Raw genomic sequence first — 23390 nt, 5'->3', positions numbered from 1 at the left:
TTAAAAAGGTGTGAACTACATTTAGGAATAAACTGCATCTAACATTAAAGTAGCATGTTATACCTAAGTTGCAGTCAGTGCCAGAAACCATATTAATTTTTATAGGAACTTGCGGAAATTTTGCTTTTATGAGGCAATTATGATCAGGATAAATTATGATCAGATGATTCTGTTCAATCAGGCATTTAGAACAGATATAATAAATATCTTTCATTTTATAATAATTTGTACAATAACCTGTACAATGTTGTATAGGTAATGCTATGTTAGTCAGCATATGAGGTTATGTACCTAGCAACACTACTCAGTAATTGATATCTGAAAGATAGCTTCCTATGCTATAAGGCAATGCTTCCAAACTTGACTGTGAGGTGCTTGATGGTTCACAACAGATTCGGTTTGTTTAGAATCACCTGCACTGTTTTCACAGTGTTCATGCACTGATACCACCATAGGCAATGACAACTAAATTGACAACATTATACAGTGCAGTTGATATAGGAAATCCCTTCAAACATTCAAGAAGTCACAGCCATAAGCAAACTGGCAGGTGGATAAAGTTTCCACTGAATACCTACAGTTATGTCCCAAAGAAACAAGAAAACATGAAAGAAGAATACATGAACAAATCAAAGTCTTCTGCACACTTCATGATTACTGTATGTTTTATCTGAGGGAGGAGATTATTGGCCTCTGTCTACCACAATATTCCGTATGTACTCCTCTTTGTTTTCCCCAAGATAACTTTCCTCAGTCTTCTGGACTTAGTTCTCTCCTGGTGTTTAGAATGCAAACATGTCTGTTCAGAAATTGATGTGGTATATATCTTTGTAGTAGTTGGTAATTAATCATTTTCACTGGTGTTTAATAGACAAATGCATTTTTGATACATTTACAATGAAGGTACCACCAGAATAAATCCTTCTGCATCACCGTCCATGAATTTGTCAAAAGCTGTCTCCATATGGAAATATATTTTGGCTCAATTTGCAATGCCCTAGCAAGAATTCAAATAAAACACCCCTGGTTAAATGAAATGATGTAATCCTTGCTATCAGGACAAATTGTAAAACACAATTTTGACATAGGTAAAGAAACCTGTTTTTAGTAGTGTAGACACTGTTTATTCTACCTTACTTCAAAATCCATCCCAAATTATGAGGTTGTTTTGACTAAGCTAATATTGTAACATCTCTGACCAAGAAACTATTTCTTGATGCACACACAATCTCATTACGTCTACCTTGTCAACAACAAAGAAACACTCCGCCAAAGACTTCACCATATGTTGTATAGCTCCCATCCATATACCTAGGGACATTTAAGCTTTCTTCTTAATTCAACTCCTCTGTTCATGCAAAGACAGGTTCTTGAAATCCCTACGTTGGGGATGCTATCCCTGAAGACAATAGTACATAAACTTGATGAGGAGGAGCAGGAGTATAGCTAGATGTTGTTCCCTCGGTTCTCTTCTCAATCTAGCTTATGAATTGTTTACACTCCATCATAACCAAAACCCTTGTGATTTCAAATCAAAAAGATAGATTGAGCAATACGTTTCACAATATCGTGATTTATTTTTACACATCACATTCATCTATTTAATTTAAGATTGCATTACTATCAGATAACATCCCCATGATGCGATATTTAAGCACAGATTTAATTCTCTTCAGTGTAATACCGTACATTAATTTGGATATCAAAATAAGACTTCAAATTGCTTTTTTGAGAAATTGAAATTGATTGATCACCAGCATTTTACTTCTTTTGTGCAAAAATTGTGATCAAAATAAAATGAAAGAGCACTTATTTTTTTAAAGATGGAATCTGTCAAGAAAGGATTAAATGTAATTCAGAATTCACTGGATGACAGATCACAAAAATTAAATGATAAAACTGCAATCACAAAGAAGAAATGATGTTTCTCAGTCATATATAGATGAAAAAGATAAATGCACATAAATGTAAATGTCAGTTTGCATCAAATACATCAATTTGAAAATGATTGTTGTAAATTGTTGCATCATATGGCACACTATAAAACACAATAATTATTGTCTCAGCAATATGTTTGCAATTTCAATGGGAAGCACATTTGTGATCCACTCTGAAAAAACCATAAACAAGTTGGATTTTTGATATTTCATGAGTGTTTCATGATTGTTTCAAGATATGAATAATTTTGTAAATGATACCTACAAGATTGAATATGGATTATCCTAGTTCCCAGTAAATCTGGTGACTTGTTCCAGGTTTTGATTTGCATGGTCCCGTTTTGTGGCATGAAATTTTCACAAAATCTATATGCCTTCTTATTTTCTTCATTCACATGACTATTTCATGCTTTATATGCCTCTTCTAAGAGTTCTCAAAAACTAAACTAAAATTTTTTTACATTTCTTAATCGTAATATGGCCATTTTTAAAAACCTTTTTTTACATAAGAACCAAATTTAACAATTTCTTCCAATTCACACCTCCACCAGAGAGGGTCAGCTTTAGCCTGCAATAATAATAGTTATAAAATCATAAACAAGTTTTGCGATATAATATAAAACGAAAACTGCACACCTTGTTTGTTTTGTCAATACAAAATTATAATCAGGCGCAACTTGACTAGATGGTCCATTTGAAGTTATTCCTCAAGGGCCCCTTATCCAACACAAGCAAAATTATTACGCTCTGTAATTAGAAGATATGAACACTGCAATAATTTATATTTATAAATATTCACACCATCTATCTTATGTGGGCATTAATTTTGATCACTGCTTTGCTTCAATAGTTTGTAAGATTTAAATGATATCAATTTTAGCATTTTACTATATATTCAGCATTTAAATATAATTCTGGGTGAATGTGAATTTTCAAATCGCAAAAAAAATCAAAGATTGAGCCTCTTCTTTTAGCCCTTTCAAGTTTTCATTAGCTGCATAGATGAACAAGGACCTAGTTTACAAATTACTTGCATGGGTTGTGATAATTGTAATTACACTATACTCATGAACAGTAAAAGGTGACATGGGTAAGCAAAGCGAACCATTTGTCAAACAAAATAATTTTTCATGTTTTTAATATTATTGCCCAAACAGGTGACATGATGCTAAAAATTCCATTGAAAATAACTTCTGGTTCTGAAAGAAGATAAGTGTGGTGTAGAAACAATCATATGAATTACACAATATGAATTACATATACACAAAAGAAATTGGAACACTTTTTGGGGCAATTAATGATCTCAAAAATTCATTTTAGCAACACACGACTCATTCGGCATGATCAATTTAGTCAAATTGTCTTTCTGTCAGAGTTAATACAAAGATAAATCATAAGATTTTGAATTTAAAGACACATATTTTGCTCTGACATAAGTGACTCTAATGAATATAATAATTTCACGACTGAAACACAATATCACACAAAATGTCATTACATATCTGTATTTCACAGACTTACAAATTAACTGCAATAAGTGCAATCGCAATCAAATCTGTGGACATGTTCAACCACCCTTTCGTAATTTGTCCATGCATCAATGCAGACATTTGATCAAATCTACCTGTTTTACCAAAATAACTTCACTCACGTACAAGGCGTAATGAGTTCTTGTTCAAGGACGCATTGTTTCTTTCCTGTAATAGCTAATGTATCAATTTAAGTGACAAACACATTTTTCCTGCGAAACAAGTCTCTGTAACCATGTTGAGATAACCAAAAACCTTTCAAAATTCAACTTATTGTTTGTGTAAGAGGCGAGTTCCATTTGAAAATTGAATTCATGGCAAACCTTTTTATGTAGCTCACTATATTTCTAACATGCCAGTCAATACTACCATACACAAAATAAAATATAATTACTTCAGCAATATCCAGAAAATTCATCTCTTTTTTCACATAGTGTAGCACCCAAATCCAGAAGTCTTGACTTTTGGTAGCTCTTCAAATTGTTCCATTTCTTTCTTTCATAAATACGAGGAGTGTCATTAGCTCACTTTTACATTTTAAATCCTTGCATAGAGGTTCTGCAAAAAGGTTATTTGGCAACTTAATGCCATGTGCATCATAATACAGATGTCAAAACATTAGCCACATTAAAGCATATGCATTTCTGATTTCAGTTTAAAGGTCCGTAACCCGATCGACAGCATCATCCCCGATTTTTTCATTGTTGATGAGGTTTTGGTATCACATAATAGATACTATTTTTCTCATTACTATCCTGAAATTTGGCGCTCCAAGTCGATGTATTTCCGGAGAAATCATGAAACACAGCGGCTTTTACAGGTATACCAGTTTGTAAACAATGGTAAATACTTTGATTTCTGGGCCGGGAATTATGAACGAAATAGCTCGTAATATCAGTCGCCTCAACAGCTACTTTGCTTTCGCGTCATACACATTCTGTGAAAAAAGTGAACCACACTAACTGCTGAGGAGACGCGTCTAGACGGTGTGCCGTATTTAATTATAAAATTTCCATGATGGAGGCAGTGGGCGATTAGCTCAGTCGGTTAGCGCGCTTCATGTTTCTACCTAAGAGGTAACCGGTTCAAAATCCGTGTCGGAATGTTTTTTCCTCTCCATTTTAACCCAAACTTTTTTATATTCATTTGAAATGTACATATTGCAAGGGGAAATATATTTTGTTTCCTTTTTTTCTGAAACGGTACGAAAAAAACAAATATGTTTCGTTCAATACGGGCCGGGCATTGATTGTACAGCATGTCAGCATTAAATTCGTCATACGAACGGAAATGGTTGTTGTTGCTTGCCTACCCAGAATGCAATTCACGTATACCAAGGTATTGGATTGCAAATTTGGCTATTTATTCACATTTACGCCGAAAATGCTCTCGTTTTTCACAAAGCAGCATAAAGGGGCGATATTTGATATTATTATGTAATTTTAAAGACAATCCATATCCAAAACCAATAGGGTTACCCCCCTTTAAATAATGAATCGTTTATCATTTTATAATATGTTGAACATTTTTCCATGCATGTAGGATGCGAGTTTGTTTCAAATGTAAAATATAACGCTGTTCTAGAAATCATATGGAACAAGTACATCTTGATGTGCTTAACCCAAAAAACCTCAAAGAACCTCAATCTACTTTTCATCCCACACATCAACCACTGCATGTAACATTGTCATGTTCGCTACATCAGACTACATCAGACAGATGTTGGGAGTAAGTGAACCATATGAGATGCACCAGACGCATATAATACACACTCTCATATCTCAACACTCATGTCAGTGACCCACATAGGAATATGTAGGAGAGTATGGTTTTAACACGCTACTGGGCATCATTTATCGCTATTTATGATATGTTGGTAGATGCTGTTCATATAGTGAATCCTGAGAAAATAATTTAATAGATGCAACGTTCCACCATGGATTATTTAACAATTATCTGATTTTGTGATTCTAAGCAAACCTAATGTTTGCAGACAGATTTTCCCCTTGATTTTTACCATACAAAACACATCTACAAAGGGCTTTTTGCTTGAGCAATGTAGTTCTCAAGTAAAAATTGAAAATCAGTTGTGTGAACTCTCACAAGGATTCCAATCCCTAAATTTGTGCCCAAAATTTATCCCCAAGAAATTTAGGGGATTTCACAATTCCCTGAGTGATTCTCAAAGTGGTCCTCCAGTGCAACTACCATGTGAACAAGCCATTTTGCGATTCTTGAATGCTGAGCTTAACCTATGACTTGGTTTAATCATATTCTTCAATAGAGTCCTGTGGACACGCAGGGATTGGGGATTGACTTTGGAATCTGGATTCTCGAGTACGCCGATCCTCAAGAATTCTGTGACCACCTGAACACGCCTATTAACAGCAAAACAGTTGAGCATATGGCTTTGGTATTAACAGGACTTTTTCATGAAAACATTGAGCAAAGAGGTTATACAGCACTAACTTAAAATGGAAGTTTGATGGATGCATAACCAAATCTAGAGGTATCATTTTTTCTCCTTCATAAAAGATGCACTAAGATGATAAGTAAATGCTCCACTATTCGCTAAGATGATGAGTAAATGCTCTACTATTCAATCCTATTTGGTTAAATAAAAGGGAAATCAACACCACATTAAAGAAACATACTTCTGTCTGTCTGACCTTTTAACATTTTTTACGTAACTTTCAAACTAAATATTTTTCTTCGTTAAAAGGTGAGCTGTTGTAAACTGCTTATCCACAAAAATAGCCTGTTTAAGTAAAATTTCAAAGTTTAGGGGCCTGAGCTTTCGATCCTAGCAGGATCTTTATCAAGGCAAGAATATTTTTCTTATTATACTCCTACTTTTCACAAGCTTTGCATGTGCAGCTATTCCTTATACTGCACTGCATAAATGGGTGACGATGTAACATTTCTGAATTCTTATCTTACAAGGCACTTGCGAAGAACCTGTTACATGGTTACATTCTACATGATTCCCTAGCTGCAACACATGCACCTTGTTAGCCTCATCATTCCAATACAGACCAATAATTTCCCTAAAGATGTGCACCATCCATACCTCATTTAACAGGCAACAAATTGCCTGTGAACCCATAAGAAAGTCAAGTCTCCAGTCTTATCCATCACCTGTCTGTCATTGATCCATTCCTGGTCTAATTTCCCAAGATGAGGTTTTGCTGCTATCCCAACATAAGCCCATTTCTTGTTTTTCTTCTTTCCATTTATATCTTCTTCCACATGAATGTTTGAGCTATGGCTGATTACAAAGCGCAAGTTGAGTGGCACTAACACTGTTGATGGCATACATGCAGAAAAACATAAACCAAACCAACTTTGGAAAGAATATGGTTGGAATTTTATTTCACAAGTCACTTGATAAACAATGAGTATGTTGAAGGAGAATGTAATATAAATCAGTAATTGCTTTCTGATAAAAGGTTTGATATCAAAAAAACTTGCTTTCAGTTTTAGACTTGAATTCGTTTTTTAACTACACTATGTAGTTTTCGCTGTTTGATTTTATATTTTGTCGTTGGCCTTGAAATTGGTTATTTTTGGCTATCAAACTTAACCTACTTCTGTGGCTACATTTGTTGTTTTTTGTTCCCTCTGCATACTGTTAAATACTGTATTTAACTTGTTTCCCCACATCAGGTTGATATACCTTGCTCTTTTTCTGTCCAGTTGTTCGTATATTCAAGGTATCCTCTTGTATCATTTATTGATATATGACATGTTTTGTGTCCTCATCTGTTTGATTCTCCATTAGCCACTTTTTATGCTATGGAATGTTGTTTTCGTTTGTTTTTTAGAAAGTAGTATGAACCTGAGTTTAGAGGCACGCATTTTATCAGGAAAAACTGCAAATGCAGGTTTTACTGTAGGCTTAATTTTCAAAACAATTTGTGCAAACATTGATTGGAATGCTTCAACAAAGGCTCTGATTGCTTTAAAAAATGTATGCACATGCCGTTTACCCATACATCTTTCGGATTAACCCACATTCAGAAGATAATCCATTTTCAAACAACAAGAATGATTAATGAACTAACCTCCATTTCAAATAAATGTTAACTATAAGTAATCTTAAGCAGAGTTCTGTATCAAGTACTGTAACTCTAGATATATGAATACCTCATGTAGCTTCGAGTTTGGACGTTATGTCACTGTGTGTTTTAGGTTAGAGTAGCCTTGAAATGGACGCACCGTTCTCAGAATTACCGCATAATACGCTTGAACGTGTGTAGAGGTGCCATAATTGGAATGCTCTCTCACATTAGAGACCCATTTTGATGTTACGTCCAAACTCAAAGCAACGCAACGTACAGTCTAGTACTCTAGTACCTTGTATCATGAAACCACTTCATATAAGCCTCAAGTCATTATATTTAGTCCTGACCTAATTTGCAATTTATAGAACACCTCAACTGTTTCCAATCAAATCCAATTTAATTCACTTTAATTAGCAAAGAAACCAGGCAGCTTAAGTAATATAGCATTCACATAGCAACCGTTAATGCCTTCTACTGCTAATATTACAATACCATGTGTCTATGTACAAGAGATTACTGGCTTTATGTTCAGTATATTATAGACAACCAAAATTGACAATCAAGATGATTGGTTGAATTATTAAAAAGTATCCACTGCCTTGGTCCAGATTGAAGGAATTGATATGTTGATGATGTCACCAGATTTCCCATAATACATTACTGGCTGGCATTTCACTGAGTGATGTCATGTGACATTCAATGTGAACTTTGTAATCTGTATTGCTGAATAATGCAAAACAGAATCTCCTTGATACACAGAAATAGACATGTACACTTGTCAATGGGCAATAAAACAAGAATCTGTTCTAGTTTCTATCATTGAAAGAAAAAAGACATCTTGCTTTGCTAAATAAATACACAATCTACATTCCTGATGCAAAACTTGCAAGGAAAGCTTACATGGCTCAGTTGCAATGTAAGCATCCCTTAAAAGACGACATTAATGTGAAACACTTGTAAATAGTATGAGGGATGGAGTGACCTAGTTTAGATTGAATCAGCCTGGCCTGCCCACAGCATTTATTTAATCATATAGTAATGTGGCCTTTGGTCAATCCTATGACATCCTAGACAATGCATCAACAATATGGAGCATCAGTATTCATACAGTATGGTCAATGGATGTCCTAGTTTTGGATTCATCTATGTAAATAAGTCTTGGGTCTCCATGTAGGAAAACACAGCTTTCAAGTAACAAGTGGATTGGTACCTCTTAAATCTAGACTTTGGTGAGCCCTTTCAGATATTTTTACCGCAGCGTTTTTCCATCCAACTTTGTGAAAGTTGCTGCTCATTAATTTAGACATTAAAAAAAAACCCTGAAACGAGGACACTATTGTTGTGACTTTGTGAGTATTCTAAAACTCTAGTACAGCCTGGCTACTTGGTTGGGGACCAACACTTTATATTCATACATTTGAGTTCTATATCACATTATACAATTTTCCCATACTGAGAGAAAAGTGTATGAAACATACCGTTGACCTACAAATATGGAGACACACACATCTGAATCCAAAGTGACAAGACACACAAAAAACCATAATGTCATAATAAAAATGACTGCAGACTAGTTCAATAGATAAATCTGATCATTTGGCTATTTTTATCGACATATATTTTTAAAGAATAAATGGGTTGAATACCTAACTTGGCTAACATGCCCCAATAGCAAAGCCTAGTTATTTACATATGAAGGATTTATGCAATCCACATATAGAAGTTCTTAATTGAAAAGGAAGTTAAGGAAATACACTATGATTTTAAAGTACACCCTACACATCTGATTTCAAAGTCTCATTGATTTTTAAGTAATGAGGAACACTGTCTTCTCTGTCAAAAATTGGTTTTATGTTTATAGTTAGCCGACTGAGTGGGAAACTTAAAAATCTCATAGCTATATTTAGTACAGCCTATATAGTAATACTTGAATATGTCTATATTACTAATAAATGTATGGCAATGCATTGCCTCTAGTTATGTATGGCTAATGCTGGTTAATGCCTGTCATCTATAGGGTACTTGATAAACTATTTCATATGCTGTAATTGGTATCCTTGCAGCCCTACTTGCAATATGTATGCTGCTATTCCTACTTGTATCAAATATGGCTGATGAAACTGACATAATTTGTCGTAAAACTAGATATGGATTTATTTGATTCCAAGTAATAATTTACAACAAATCTCTTACATTGTACATTAAACATTACTTTCACATAAATTCTTTAGCAATATTTTTCAGGGACTCAAGTATTTAAAAAATGCATATGAAGCTAAATTTCTTTCGATACCATTTACAAAATCTCTTCAATCAAATAATAATACTTTTTCAATGAAAATATATAGAAACATACAGCTTTCACTGACTTTGTATTTCCTTTTATACAAACACACAGGCCTCCTGAACATTGCAGCAAACACTTGATTATGGCTTGTGCTTCTCACGAATCAGATTTTGTAATCGAAAACCCGACGCAAATCCTTCCTTTAGTGACAAAAGATGCGGCGGAACCAATTCTCAAGAGGGTAATCTTAGCTGAAGATTGCTGGGGAGTCACACTTCGGGTCACCTACATAACATATTGACATGCTAGTTCAACAAAGCTGTATGTGCAATGACTGCACTGAATGATTTTTGAGATTGCTGAGGTTATAGAATCCAAAACATATTGGATATTTCAAATCATACTTTGACTTCTGTAATAATTTGTTAGGTGATCTATATCATTAGGCTATTCCAATTTAAATCCATCACCCCTTATGGAAGACATGACCTTAATTTCCCACACAGGGGTGCAGATTTCAAATGGAGTTACCCCTTTAGTAACTTCATTTGAAATTCACACTCCCTGTGATGGAGATTAACATCATATCTTCCATATGGGGTGTATGGATTTCAATTGGAATGGCCCATCTCAATGACCACTACCTCCAATCTTGACATCTTTACAGTGCTACCTACCTAAATGTTTAAAAAGGAGCTACATTATATGACATTCTGTCCTTGCATGAAGGAATCTCCTGCTAATGCATGAATCCTCACTGTGATTTTATTCATCTTATCGGCTATTATCTTGTCTATATCAATTTATTTTTGTAATGGCTTCAATTTTGTTGACTTAAATGGCAGCTTCAAACAGTTTATAAGTAGTCAATGTTCTTGAAAATTTCACAGGAAATTCCCACCAAATAAATCACATTTCACAAATGTTTGTATCACAGTTTAAATTTGGTAACTAAATTTGATTGTTTTCATTAAAATCGAAATTAATTCTTGTTTTTTAATTGAAGTTGTGTATCTTGTTTTCCTATTTCAATATTGATGCCACATGTGTTTGGGAATGTGATGAAAGATTGATACACATTTTTACCAATATCAAACAATATGGTTACATTTCAATAGCCACCAATATTGTTACAATGCTGCAAGCAAACGGGACACAAATCCCCTGTTACAAATGTTATTCTTCATTTGAAAATTGATTTTCACAATCTCACAAAACCTGGAAACCCACCAGCATCTTTAGCTCTATTCCTGTGTCCTTGTCATGAATATAATAGTTTACAAGTATTCATTTCTTGAGGGACAAGAAATCTACAGATTTTGTTAAAGAGATAAGATGTTTTAGTAGCAGGTAGTTTGGGAGTCGTTTCCTCTGAGTATACATACTTGTGATGGTAAAAGCTACTAGTCAGTTTTCATTTCGACAAACTGACAAGAAATTAACTCAGGTAAGTAGTATTGAGCAACTTTTGTCATGAAATGTAGAGTGTGCTCCACATGGTGTGTGTAAACTATGATTTGGATTAGGGGTGCAATAATATTTGCCATCTCAACAATTACATCTAACGTTTAAAATGGATGCAAACTGATCCAATCAGTACAAAAGTGGCAAGTGAAATTGCGATACAGCCAAATATAAGGTGCCATAAAGCAATGAAAATATTTTGAAACTTGGCATTTACCTCATAACTTTACAACCAAGTTTTGTAAAGTTGGTAGGATTTAACTTTGATGATGACACTATCTATAATTTCAAACTTGCCGACTTTGGCTTGTTTGGATCAGATTGGATTACATATTGCTGTGAAACAAATGATTTTCATTTTGTTTTCATATGAAATTTGCATAATACTTGGGGCATTATTTGGAGTGGTGATTAGCAGGATGATGGAAACCAACTTCCTATTTCAGAAGAAACGGATCAATTTGATTAAGGTACCTACATATACTTGAACACCAACACTCACCTGCTATCAGCATTTCCCATTTCATATGCATGGTAAAATGCACACATAACCGGAACAGTTCCTTCTGATGATGGGCAAGATTCTGCATGCACCTACTGCCAAGAAGAAGTGCTTACAGGCAATTTGAAGAAATAAAACCATAATTGAGGAACTTTCTTCAAAAGCTTGCATAAAGATTCTTTTAAGCTTTTTGCTGAAGCCACAAATCTACACTTCTCTTAACTTTGAGTGTGGTAGTGACATCAGTGCTTTTACATGGTTGTGCTGCAAGCGTGCCAACAAGAAACCTTGTACGTACATGTATGCACGTTCTGCGAAACTAGCTTAGCAGACGATTTGATTTTGCATCCAGCGCCAAATACACACCTATGTCATTACCAAACTCAAGGAGAAACAAAGTATAACAAGACTTATACCTGGAAGTAAATGATCTCTGGATGTCTTCGCTGCCCTAGTGAATACCATATGCCTTAGTTGCTGGTTCACTCTTGGTTTACACACCTGAGATATGTCCTGAGATCTTTCACTTAAAGTACTTAGATGATGCAGACTATCCACACAACACCTCTGCATCAAGATTAATATAGTAGGCTCAGTCAGATCTGGATGTGTGTGAGAATCACAAACTACTCAAATTCAGCATGTTTCTAAGAAGATAAGTCCAATATAAAGTCCCACATCTTTCCTGGGCATTTTCCTGCGGCAGCAGACATCATGTTTTTGGTTGTTCCCAGCCATACTCGGTTCTTGGTCTTGAATTTTCCACTCAAGTGATAAACTTTATTCACAACTTTTACTCTTCCTTTTTAGCTGCTACAGAAGATGCCAGCAGAAAATTAGCCATAAAAATGCTCACAAAAAGCAGGACTAAATACTGGCTTTTACTAAGCAAGCAGTGGTTTCTTTACTAAACAATTCTTATTTTTTCCAGAAAATATGCCTTGGTAGAAACATGCTAATTGTTGCAAGTGTAGTATACATAGATTCAGAGGTGCTGTGTGCACAATCCACAACTTTCTACAAACCTGATCACAAAACCATCTTCCGGAAAGAATCTCACCGGCTACATTTCCCTTGATGTCTCACGGATGCCTCCGAGTCACTGTCATTGGTGTTCATAGTTATAATGTCACATGCATTTGACTTGGGAATTACAGGACATTTAGCACTCATTGGCATGCTCCTATCATCTTACCTTCTAAAGTATTGAGTGTAAACCTGAAGTTGTCAAGGTTGTTATATGATGGCATAGGTGGGGGTGATGTTACCGACAAACCCTCCATGCCACTTCCACTGTCTAAATTCTATATAAAAACAAAAACAATGGATAAACAGAGGTTAATAATAATATATCACAACTTGAAATACATGTATGTTAACTCTGGAACCATTCTGGATAATGAACTTAACAATAATTTGTCACTCACTATTGGTAATGTTATGACTGGCACATAGCACAGCATCTTCTGCCTCAAACTAAAACCTCAAATAATGTGCATGAAAACATTCTGTATGCTACCACTCTGAATATGTGATGGATAAATTACAATAATAACATGCTTAATGAGTAACAGAATGAATGCTAGACCAATTGTAAGCTAATCAAGTTGTGCAGATGTCATTCCTACACGTACCAGGTAAAGAATGTTGGCTCCTGCTTACAAAGAAACACTAGATACCACTCTTTCAATTAAAAATACAGTGCAACTGTCGCAGAGAACTTTCGCCAGAAAGCAAAGGTTACATCGCTAATGAAAGCTGTACTAGCCCCTGTTGCTTTGTTTGATACATTAGCTCAACATAAATATCCATGTTACAAATATGTAAACTAGAGTAAAGGAAGGAAGTCCTATCAACAAGGTAACTGGTTGACCAACTTTAGATGACAGCAAGCAACATACTTCGCTCGCATCACTTGTAAGGGGTCAAGTGGATTTGCTGATTTGTGATGACCATGAAGCACTCTGACTATCCCATGACAACCCACTAGAAAAGCTACGTTATTTGACAATATTATTAATTCAACACACGCCCACGACTCTTGTACACTTCTCTGTAAGTGCGCATTATATTGCTTGATCGTTTAACACTTTATAGATAGCAACTTAAGAAGAGCCTATTAAACAGTGCTTTATATTGCTTATAAACAGAAACATAGTCAACAATTAACATGAACTAACTAAGAGTTGTCTTTAACGGTTATCAAAATCGTTTTTCATCTAAAAGGAAGCATATTCTCAGGTATAGTCACTGACATAGCAACATGGAGGCACGGAGGTGGAAGTCATACTCACACACTTCATCAAAATCAAAATTTGACAAACTCTATTGAAAAGGTGTCAAACAATAAGCACCCAGATCAATCTTGGTTTCCCCTTTCCGGATTAAATGACTCGAAAAATTCACCTGCATCTGTCGTTTTAGGCACTTTACTTGTTCAGTATTGACACATTTAACTTCAAATGATGTGAGTGCAGTAGTATATCTTGCTGTCAAACCAAAACATGTATATATCAGTGCATTTTCTTTATTTCACTCATCAGGTGAAACCAAGTTTCCTGCTACGTTTATCATCATTGCATCTTTCGATCTTGGTGTCAAAGAATTACCAATCCAAGTCATTCAACAACTTCCAATTTACGGTCCTTATGTTCTCTTTCATAATAACCAACAACAACATTGGACTACGTCATTCCAAATGTGACTGGGAACTTTTCATGCTTTATACAGAACACTTTGACTGACTGCTTTTAAAACAGCAAGATGACATAGGAAAAAAATTTGCATGCAATAAAACATCTATGGTCAGTCAGTCACACAGGAGTTATTGACAATAGGAAGCTTTCTTGTGAGACTTGAAACTTGAACCACTCATTTCTCCTTGTCAATAAAGAAGTAGAAAAAATATAATTTCCAGGGATGAATGCCCACGCATAATAAAAAGTTCTGCCCACAAAAAGCTAAACAAGGCTTAAATTTCAAAAGCTCATAAATCGTTTGTAGAGATAAAGTGCAAAAAACAGGAGCAAATTAAGGTGAAAAAGAAACAATATGCCAAAAGGAGGAACACTCATGTGCCTCAATTTTGAACCATGGGCCTTAGTATGAGGCTTCTCTAGATTACTTGAAAGCTTGGTTTGTTAGAGTGCAGGTCTAGAGATCTCCTGGTCCTGGGTTCAAAACATTTTTAAATCTAATTTTCCCTCTTTTTGAATTGCATATATTTACCTGTGTCATATTTTCTAATTCTCCTAGCCATGATCCCAGTATCTTGTCCAAATCTTGCTCTTGATCACTGTCTAATTCAGCATCCATATCTCCTGAGTGCTCGCTGCTGTTATCTCCTTGGTCACTCCTATAAAGGTACACAAAAATAAACAAAAGTTGCAAAGGTTAGCTATTAAATTTAGCTTCTAATATACCCTGTAAGCATTACATATACTGTACATCAAAGACCATAACAATTGCTGAAAACATTTTACTACACATAATCTTGGAAAGTACAGTTTTCCTGAAATTTTATCATTGAATCATTGTATTTGGCTTGTTGGCACCATTGGATAAAAGGAATTACATGTATGGCATTCTGTAGATGCCTTCCCAGATATGACAAAGTAATTTATAGACAAATATAAGTGACACAAAGTTGGTAAGATTTATAATCCTAGGGTATCATCATCCCCATCATATTGAACATATGAAATATGAAGAGTCAGTCAGCGGCCAGGATGCCCTTTCCACCAGCTTGTACTGATGGAATGAAAAGAAATATAAAACGCAAAAGGCATCAATGTAAATTGCTTCCAAAAGCACTTATATAAGATGAGACATTTTGTGACCTACTGCTAAAAATCTGAATAAATTCCACAAAATTCATGAAATATTTTGTTAATGTAAACAACAGAGGAATTCACTTGAAGAACCAAATGACCTGCCCTTTTCAAAGCCAAGTTTTTTTTAGCAAAACAAACTACCATCATGACAGGTTTGTAGATAACTTCAGCAATATTTCATTGTAGTTACAAGGCAGATTTCAAATCCAATTTGTCCTGAGACAAATTGGACATCAAACCTCTGGCAAGGTCTGATGAGGTCAAGCAGTAGAGCGGTCAGTGACACTTGACCATTGTCCATCAGTATAATACCATCACTTTGACCATCTCTGCTAACTATTTATACCTTTGACAGGCAGGTCTGAGGATACCAAATTACAATGCTATCCACCCACAGTAAAAAAAAAGGAAGATGTGGCTCCTCCTTGGTATGTACTGTCAAACAGGGCTAAAAATACTTTTTGATTTAGAAGACTATGAACAGATTCTACCAAAGTAGCCCTCTTGTGTAGTTTGCAGCCCTCTTGTGTAGTTTGCCATTAGCAAAATATTTTTCACTGGGGGAGGGGCTCTTTTGTTTGAAATTTGGGGGAGGAATTATTCCTTATTGCTCACATATCTAGCAGGTGCTTTCAAATATTTGAAAGGTAACTCGATAAAAGCCATCATGTCTTTTCCTCAAGAATAAATTATTTCCAATTCTGATGTGGCTTTGTAAATGTCACCAATGTTTAAACACTCCTCTCACTTCTAACATGACTTGGAATTGAAGTAGATACAGGCATGTGAGAATAAAGTATTTGCCTCATTCAACTACTCATCATGATAACCTAGAAAGCAAAAATAAGGTGTTAACTTGAAGGAAAAGTTGTAAAAATAAAAGATTTCAAGTAATCTTGTTTATTCTTTCTGCTATAGACCGATAAGTCGGTAGTTAACATAAAATTATATGTAGGCCAATGATAAGATAAATTTAAAAATAACTCTTCTACCTTTAAATATGTTTATGTTTGAAATTTAAGCCCTATTATACATCGCTTGCTGTCCGATTGTCTACATTTGAAAAAGCAGACTGACATAAAGAGAATTGACCACCGCTTGAAATGATACCCTGTAACATGTTTTATTGCAATCTTCTATCTGGGATATCAATCATCAAGATAGTGCACCTTGAATATTATCCATTTAGATTCATTTACAAGCAAGCAGGTATTAGGTTCAACAAATAGCACACATTTGGGATTTCTTTTTTAATTCATGGCCTGATCAACTACATTATGATTAAATATATAACCTTTTTGAAATATTGCTGTCTACTGAAGATAGCATTAATGCAAAACTCAACAGATGATTATTTCAAATAAAGTATCATTATTGCAATTTGACCAAATGTGGTTTTGCAAATCATACAAGGGTTAACTGTTTCATTTTGAAGTGACATTGACCTCAAATAACAAAATTTCAACAGCAATGAGATGAAATACCAAATAGAATCTTACTTGCATGATGACAACAAATTCTCATTTTGTTTGTTTGTTTTCTTGCTTGTTTGCTTGTTATTTTGTTTTATTTCATATTTAATCTGGGACACTCAATCAATTGAAAACACAATTAATCGTCTGTTCTTCCTTGAGGCTACAGGGAAGAATTTAAGAATATGAACTACTATTTAAAGCTTTCTTTTGGGTTGCAGGGACTAATAATTTCCTTCAAATAGAATAACTACAGTAGATTTCAAATGAAAATAACGCCCACATAGGAATCTTAATGAAATGTGTGTTTTGCTCGCTTTTCTCTGTTAGCTTTCTCACATTTTTAGAAAAAAAGAAGAGTGTTGTATGAAAACAAGATTTACTAGCTTTATGAGTGATTGTCTGCATGGAGAGCTAGTCCCATTGTCACTCATTGTCAAACACTCCAATTTGACATTTAAAACACTAGTATTATCAGGCCCATACACTTGCAAAGTAAACATATGTTCTCTTCACAAATTTAAACATAAATATACCATCCCGATTACATGATGTGTATGATATTAATTTATATGTGCAGTGTATAGTATTGGCAGCTGCCTGTAGCACAATTTCAATTGTGTCTACATGTTTTGAATATGTATACAAAAGTCTTCTATGACACTGAAAGAAAACATGTTGCATGTGATTTGAGAGCAATTTTGTTGCCACAATTCCCTGATTGAAGTATCCTTGGCAAGCCAGTGTACGTAAATGCCATTTCATTTACAATCTTTAGATAAATGTCATCCATAGAACTGGAGTAGTAGAACACTATTTAACATCTTGTCTATTGTACAACACTGTTAGTATGAACATAATGTTACTTGAAACCAAATTTTGTGGTTCACAAATATTAAAAAAACCTACTGTTGAGGAAATATTTGTATCAGAAATGTAAAAAAAAAGCACAGTGATTTATAAGTGTGCTACACACAGGCACAACGCCTAGACGTTGATCCACAAGCCTCAGCACACGTACAGGTGCACATCAAATACACATCAAGGTTTAACCATTTTTATGACAATTCTGACTGAGCTGACAACCAATATTTGATAATTACCAAAATCTGCATTTGGGTTTTTTTTATTATAAATAGTTTACACCAGAATGATAGAACTAAATTACTTCATGCTAACATTGATGAAAATTCATATAATATGAAGCTCCAAAAATCAATACTAAGTCATAGGATATTTGGATGACTCCCATCCCCTCAAAGTCTCCCGAGGCCAGCATGCTAGCTAAAGTTCCCAGGTCATGATCAAGATTTGCCCTCCTTTTCATACATGAATGACCAAAAATTAAAAATTGCTGCTTTTGATAATTGGAATATACCAATACCATACATGAGCATCTGATATGGTGCTGCATCCCATTTGCAATTTATGGCACATTTGCGGGCATTATTTCTGCTACATTACACCCCGATTAGGTTTGTGTGCATTTGCTCTTGCTTGCATGTAGATCATATTGCAGATTAGAGTAACGGTTATATGCTTACTTTTATTGTATTATCATATAAAAATATAAATAAACCAAATAAAACCATAAATAAATGCCATTTTCGGCTCATAAAAAATGCTGCCACAATCAAAATGTGATCTTGCCTGCACATACACATAAAGCACATACACAGCATAGGAAAAATTCAAATCAAATTATATTTGCTTCCTACATGCATAGGATAAATAGAAAAATATATCCAGTACATTATGTATGAACAAAAACTGCAGTTTTAACATTGATCGTAAGAAAAATTGTATACAACATAAATATCATATTTTTATATTCAGACAATTTTCTACTCTCCTAGCTTTTTGTATGAGTAACATAGCAATCTGGCAGGTACAGCCCCAAGCAAAACTTTCCTTGCTTTTATATTTAATACCATGTGGTTATAAACCCATATGGGAAAAACATTTTAAAATTTAATTCAATTTGTGTTATTCACTAAACAATGACGACAAAAACTACATTTCCTGAAATTGACTCAATCTTTGCCATGCAGATTGTGTGCAAACTTTGCTTCCTGATATAGAAAGCTTTTATCCTACATGGGTGAAGCTTTCTTTTATCAAAAGGTTAAACCACACCTAGAGTTAAAAAGATATATCTATGATTTATGGATATTTGAATTGAATTCTAACATTATCTCACTGAAGTCACTAGTTTTATATTCACATAGGGCATTTCTTCAATCAGATTAAGATGAAAATCACAAGTCTTCAGTCACATACACGTCATTCTTTTTACGTAAACACCCCATTTTTTCCCATTGGTTAAAATATTCATCCAATATTCACCCAGACACTTTCCTGTTCTATCTCTGTCTGTAAACACTTCAAAAAATGGGTTAAATTTACCGAAATAATTACTCTAAAAATATGAGTCACCCATAGGGGGCAGGTGTAACGAAGCAACCACTTTGAATGACTGAGTGCAGTGATTTTTGCTATAATTGGTGTCAATTTCAGCAATTGTAAGATTAGCATCCACCCACACCAGCCCATATTTAACCACCTAATAATTGAGCTTATAAATGTCATGTTATTTTAAACTGGTGAAGAGCATGTTAGAGCAAATATAGCAATATGGCATATGAGGGATGTTGTTTTTAGAGCATTTGAAAAGTGCAATGTCAGAGTTTGAGTACACAAGAATGTGTAAGTCTGGCAGTGATAGCAGGGTAAGAAATGATAACATTAAGCATTGGTGATACATGCTGAAAATAACGCAATCCAATGGCTGATCAGTTGGCCCCAAAACACTTAAATTGTAATATTTCACAGACAACATAGGCCATCTTTGCAATATTAGTCAATGTGGCTACAGCCTACAGCCCAGGTCATGCCCACGACACTGTATGGTGTATTTCAAATGTTAATCATAAAATCAAAAACAGTTCTTGCACTGGGAGAGTTTTTTCTCTCACTCTAACGGATTTAGAATGAGAAAATATTGTTTGGTAACACATTACACATGTTGAATTATTTGACAAAATTTTAAATTTGCATTATGTCATTTATGAAGCAATTTAATGGTGACATCAAAATTTAATATATCTTAGTCGCCATGCACCTCACTTCATTGAAATGGCACCCCCAATTTTCTATGAATAGCAATAAGCATAAACACAATTATCTGATTTAAAACTGAACAAGATACTTTGTACATAATTATTTTCTTATGTTGATAACAGAAGAATCTTTGAAATCAAACATATTCACCACTAATTATATTAATTAAGACTCGGAGTGAGTAACAGTTTATTTTACCATTTCCGGGATCTATCGAATCATGATGATTGAACTTGAGAAAGTGAAAAACTAAACCACAGCTAGCAGCAAACAATATGCTGTCATAGTTGTTTACCTTTCAATAACTGGTGCAACAATACTTTGGTATGGGCAACTATATATTGAGTCAAATACTAATAAGTTAAAAAATTGTCAAAAGTGTGGTTTGTGAACTTGTATCATAGATACTAAAGGTTCTGGGTGTCAATAATATTGACACCCAGAACCTTTAGTATCTATGATACAAGTTCACAAACCACACTTTTGACAATTTTTTAACTTATTAGTATTTTTAACCGACTATTATCATAAAACCGCGCATGGATATTGTGGGTGTATAGAATAAAGTGTACATTCTGAGAGTGTGCTATGTTTTCTTCCTTTGTATGCATATTTTTTCAACTACAAGTACAGGCGTAAAACTGTTATTCTAAAAACAAAATTAATTGAACTAAAATATAAATTGCACAAAACTAGTTCATGTTTTAAATGATTTTTGAGCTTGCAAAGCTTTTTTCCAAGTCTGTTTTGCCCAGCTATGCTAATACACTAGCTAGCATAAGTAGCATTCATGCAAATTTAGTTAGCATTTTATTGAGATACATTCAATTCAGAAAAATATTACTCACACACATGATGCACATTTGCATCAGCTGTGTGTCAAATAATGAAGTCACACCAAACATTTATGCAAATTGTGAAATCATGTCATCGGCCGCTAGGATCAATTATATAGACATTTACTTACTGGACTAGTAGGATATAAAATTATAAAGCTTTTTGTCTCTGATAATTATTAGAGACTGTAAAAATCAGTTTTTAACTTTTATCAGTCTATGACTGAGTTCTAAGTGATTGATCAGGGAACACATGATTGTATTGAGTGGTCTGAGTTAAATGGTGTGTATCAGACCAGTTTTCTAGGCATCATTGGTTAATTCACCTGTGAGTGACTCACCAATATTGTGGGTTTCCCCTGTGGTTTATATGGCTTGTAAATAAATTCTCTGGTAATGACACTCCTCTCAGACATGAGCCAGACCTGAACATCATTCGATCTTAACTGCAAACTTGAATTTAATTACCAAGTAATGACTCCTTAGCCCCTCTGCATTAATTGAAATTTGTATCTTCAAATTAAATCTTGACTCACCAACTATTGATAAAAAGGTTCCATATAATTCTTTAAATTTTGAACATATACGTTTATTGATTTTATTTATATGTTTATTTACTTACTTATTTTATATTGTATATTTTCAATATCAGTCACAATAAATTTCTTAACTACCATGCTTTGAAAACATAATTTCCAAAAATTACTGAATAACAAACTACACTGCCAATCACTTGGAAGTAAAAAACGTCCATGATTTGCATTCAATAACATCTATATAACTTTAGGCACAAGCTACTTGTATTCTGCCATTAAGAAGTCAATTGGGGGTTACAATATTTTGCCAAGTACAAATCCATATCCTGAGGAAATTGCAAAGCTTTTGACAAATCACTTACTTAGAATACAATCATCACAGAGCCAATACTGAAAAGTACGAGTCAACCCCACAGTCACCTTCCACATGGTCACTGTATGATTAATTAAGCTTACACTTGACTTCTAATATTAACCTGAAAAGATTATACAATAGCGTTGAATACAAAATGGACATTAGATGGCTTAATTATGCTTGGTCCCACACGAGTCCAGCATCAAACAGCTTTGGCCATTTTCCTTATGGTCAGTTGTACACGTACCTGAGCGTGACAGGACAGATAAATGGGAAATTTAAATATCCAGGGCTTCATATCACTGTGTTTTATGCATGCGTTATTGAAAATGCAAACACTGACTGGGAATCATTGATCATCAAATGGAGCCAACATTATTTGATATTAACGTTTTGTTTTCCAAGGTATATGTAGATCTATGCACATTATACTAGTGAGAAATATACAAACAAGATTCATGAGTATATCTGAGCTGTCAGATGACATCAATACTTATGTTATACAGGGTGGGCCAAAAACAACTTTACCCAATTTAAAAGGTTCATATCTCAAAATTGAAAAGTCTGCTTTAAATTGTTTTCACATATTCGTAAAGAACATCTTCTTAAAAGTATTTGGTGAAAAAACTATGCAAAATGTATTAAATTAAAAGCGTGACGCTAGTTTTAAATCAAAGGGTCAAAATTAACTTTGTCCACGCGAAGGTCTACTAGCTGCGCGTCGCATCACTTGCGAGTCCGATAGAGAATGAGAACCACTCAGTATAAGCAAATTTTTCAGCAATTTTATATAACACAAGCAAATAAATCAAACATAAATAATTTAAATGTCAAGCTACGATATTTCGTCATGATATGCAGCTTTCATGCTGCAAAGATATAAAAACAATGCTCTTTAAATATGCGCAAAGCAATTGTAACCTCAGACATCATTTTTTGTCATTACGAAATGTTATCTACCAGTAAGTTTGAAGTTATTGCACATTGCGTTCGTGGTATGTTCGACAAATTGTTGCGTCGACAACTGACTCTGGGATTAGCTGCAAGTTCCCTTTGAACCGCTGCAATATTTGCAGCTGAACGGTCAGTTCTTGGACGTCCGCTCTGTGCTTTACATCTATTCACCACCGAGGTTGTGAAAGTTGTTCGTATGTAGGGGTAGGTTTCGGCGGGACTTTTACGTTCGGGACACGCATCCGAAATTGACGCTGCACTTCCAAAAAGCTTTCTGTTCTTAAGTATACCTCTGCCATAAAAGTCCTCTCTTGTGTTGTGAATTGCCTTATCTTGACTGACACCTTGCAAACCTATTTAAAAGTAAGCCACGCAGTAACCAAATGCACGAAGGCCTTTTTAAAATTCAAAAATTGCGCCAGATGAAACCTTTGTAATTGTGTAATTTTTATGCTAATTGTTGGTCGATGACAGGAGTGAAGTTCGAGTACATGACAAGTA

The 23390-nt window shown here is 34.5% G+C and overlaps 1 protein-coding gene across 7 annotated transcripts in view; it reads right to left on the bottom strand.

Moving 5' to 3' along the window:
• The window catches only part of LOC140151439 (uncharacterized), a 174621-nt gene that overhangs the window by 104412 nt on the left and 46819 nt on the right, over positions 1 to 23390 (bottom strand). For all 7 annotated transcript variants that reach the window (XM_072173788.1, XM_072173789.1, XM_072173783.1 and 4 more), the window contains exons 2-3: positions 15012 to 15138; positions 12979 to 13087 (exon numbers count right to left, since the gene is read on the bottom strand). In XM_072173788.1, the coding sequence (XP_072029889.1) occupies positions 12979 to 13087; positions 15012 to 15138 (236 nt within the window). The remainder of the gene's footprint in view (positions 1 to 12978; positions 13088 to 15011; positions 15139 to 23390) is intronic.

This window comes from Amphiura filiformis, chromosome 4 (assembly GCF_039555335.1).
Source record: "Amphiura filiformis chromosome 4, Afil_fr2py, whole genome shotgun sequence".
Taxonomy (NCBI): Eukaryota; Metazoa; Echinodermata; class Ophiuroidea; order Amphilepidida; family Amphiuridae; genus Amphiura; species Amphiura filiformis.
The sequence above is the reverse complement of the archived record's forward strand: the minus strand, read 5'-3'. Positions and strand labels throughout refer to the sequence as shown.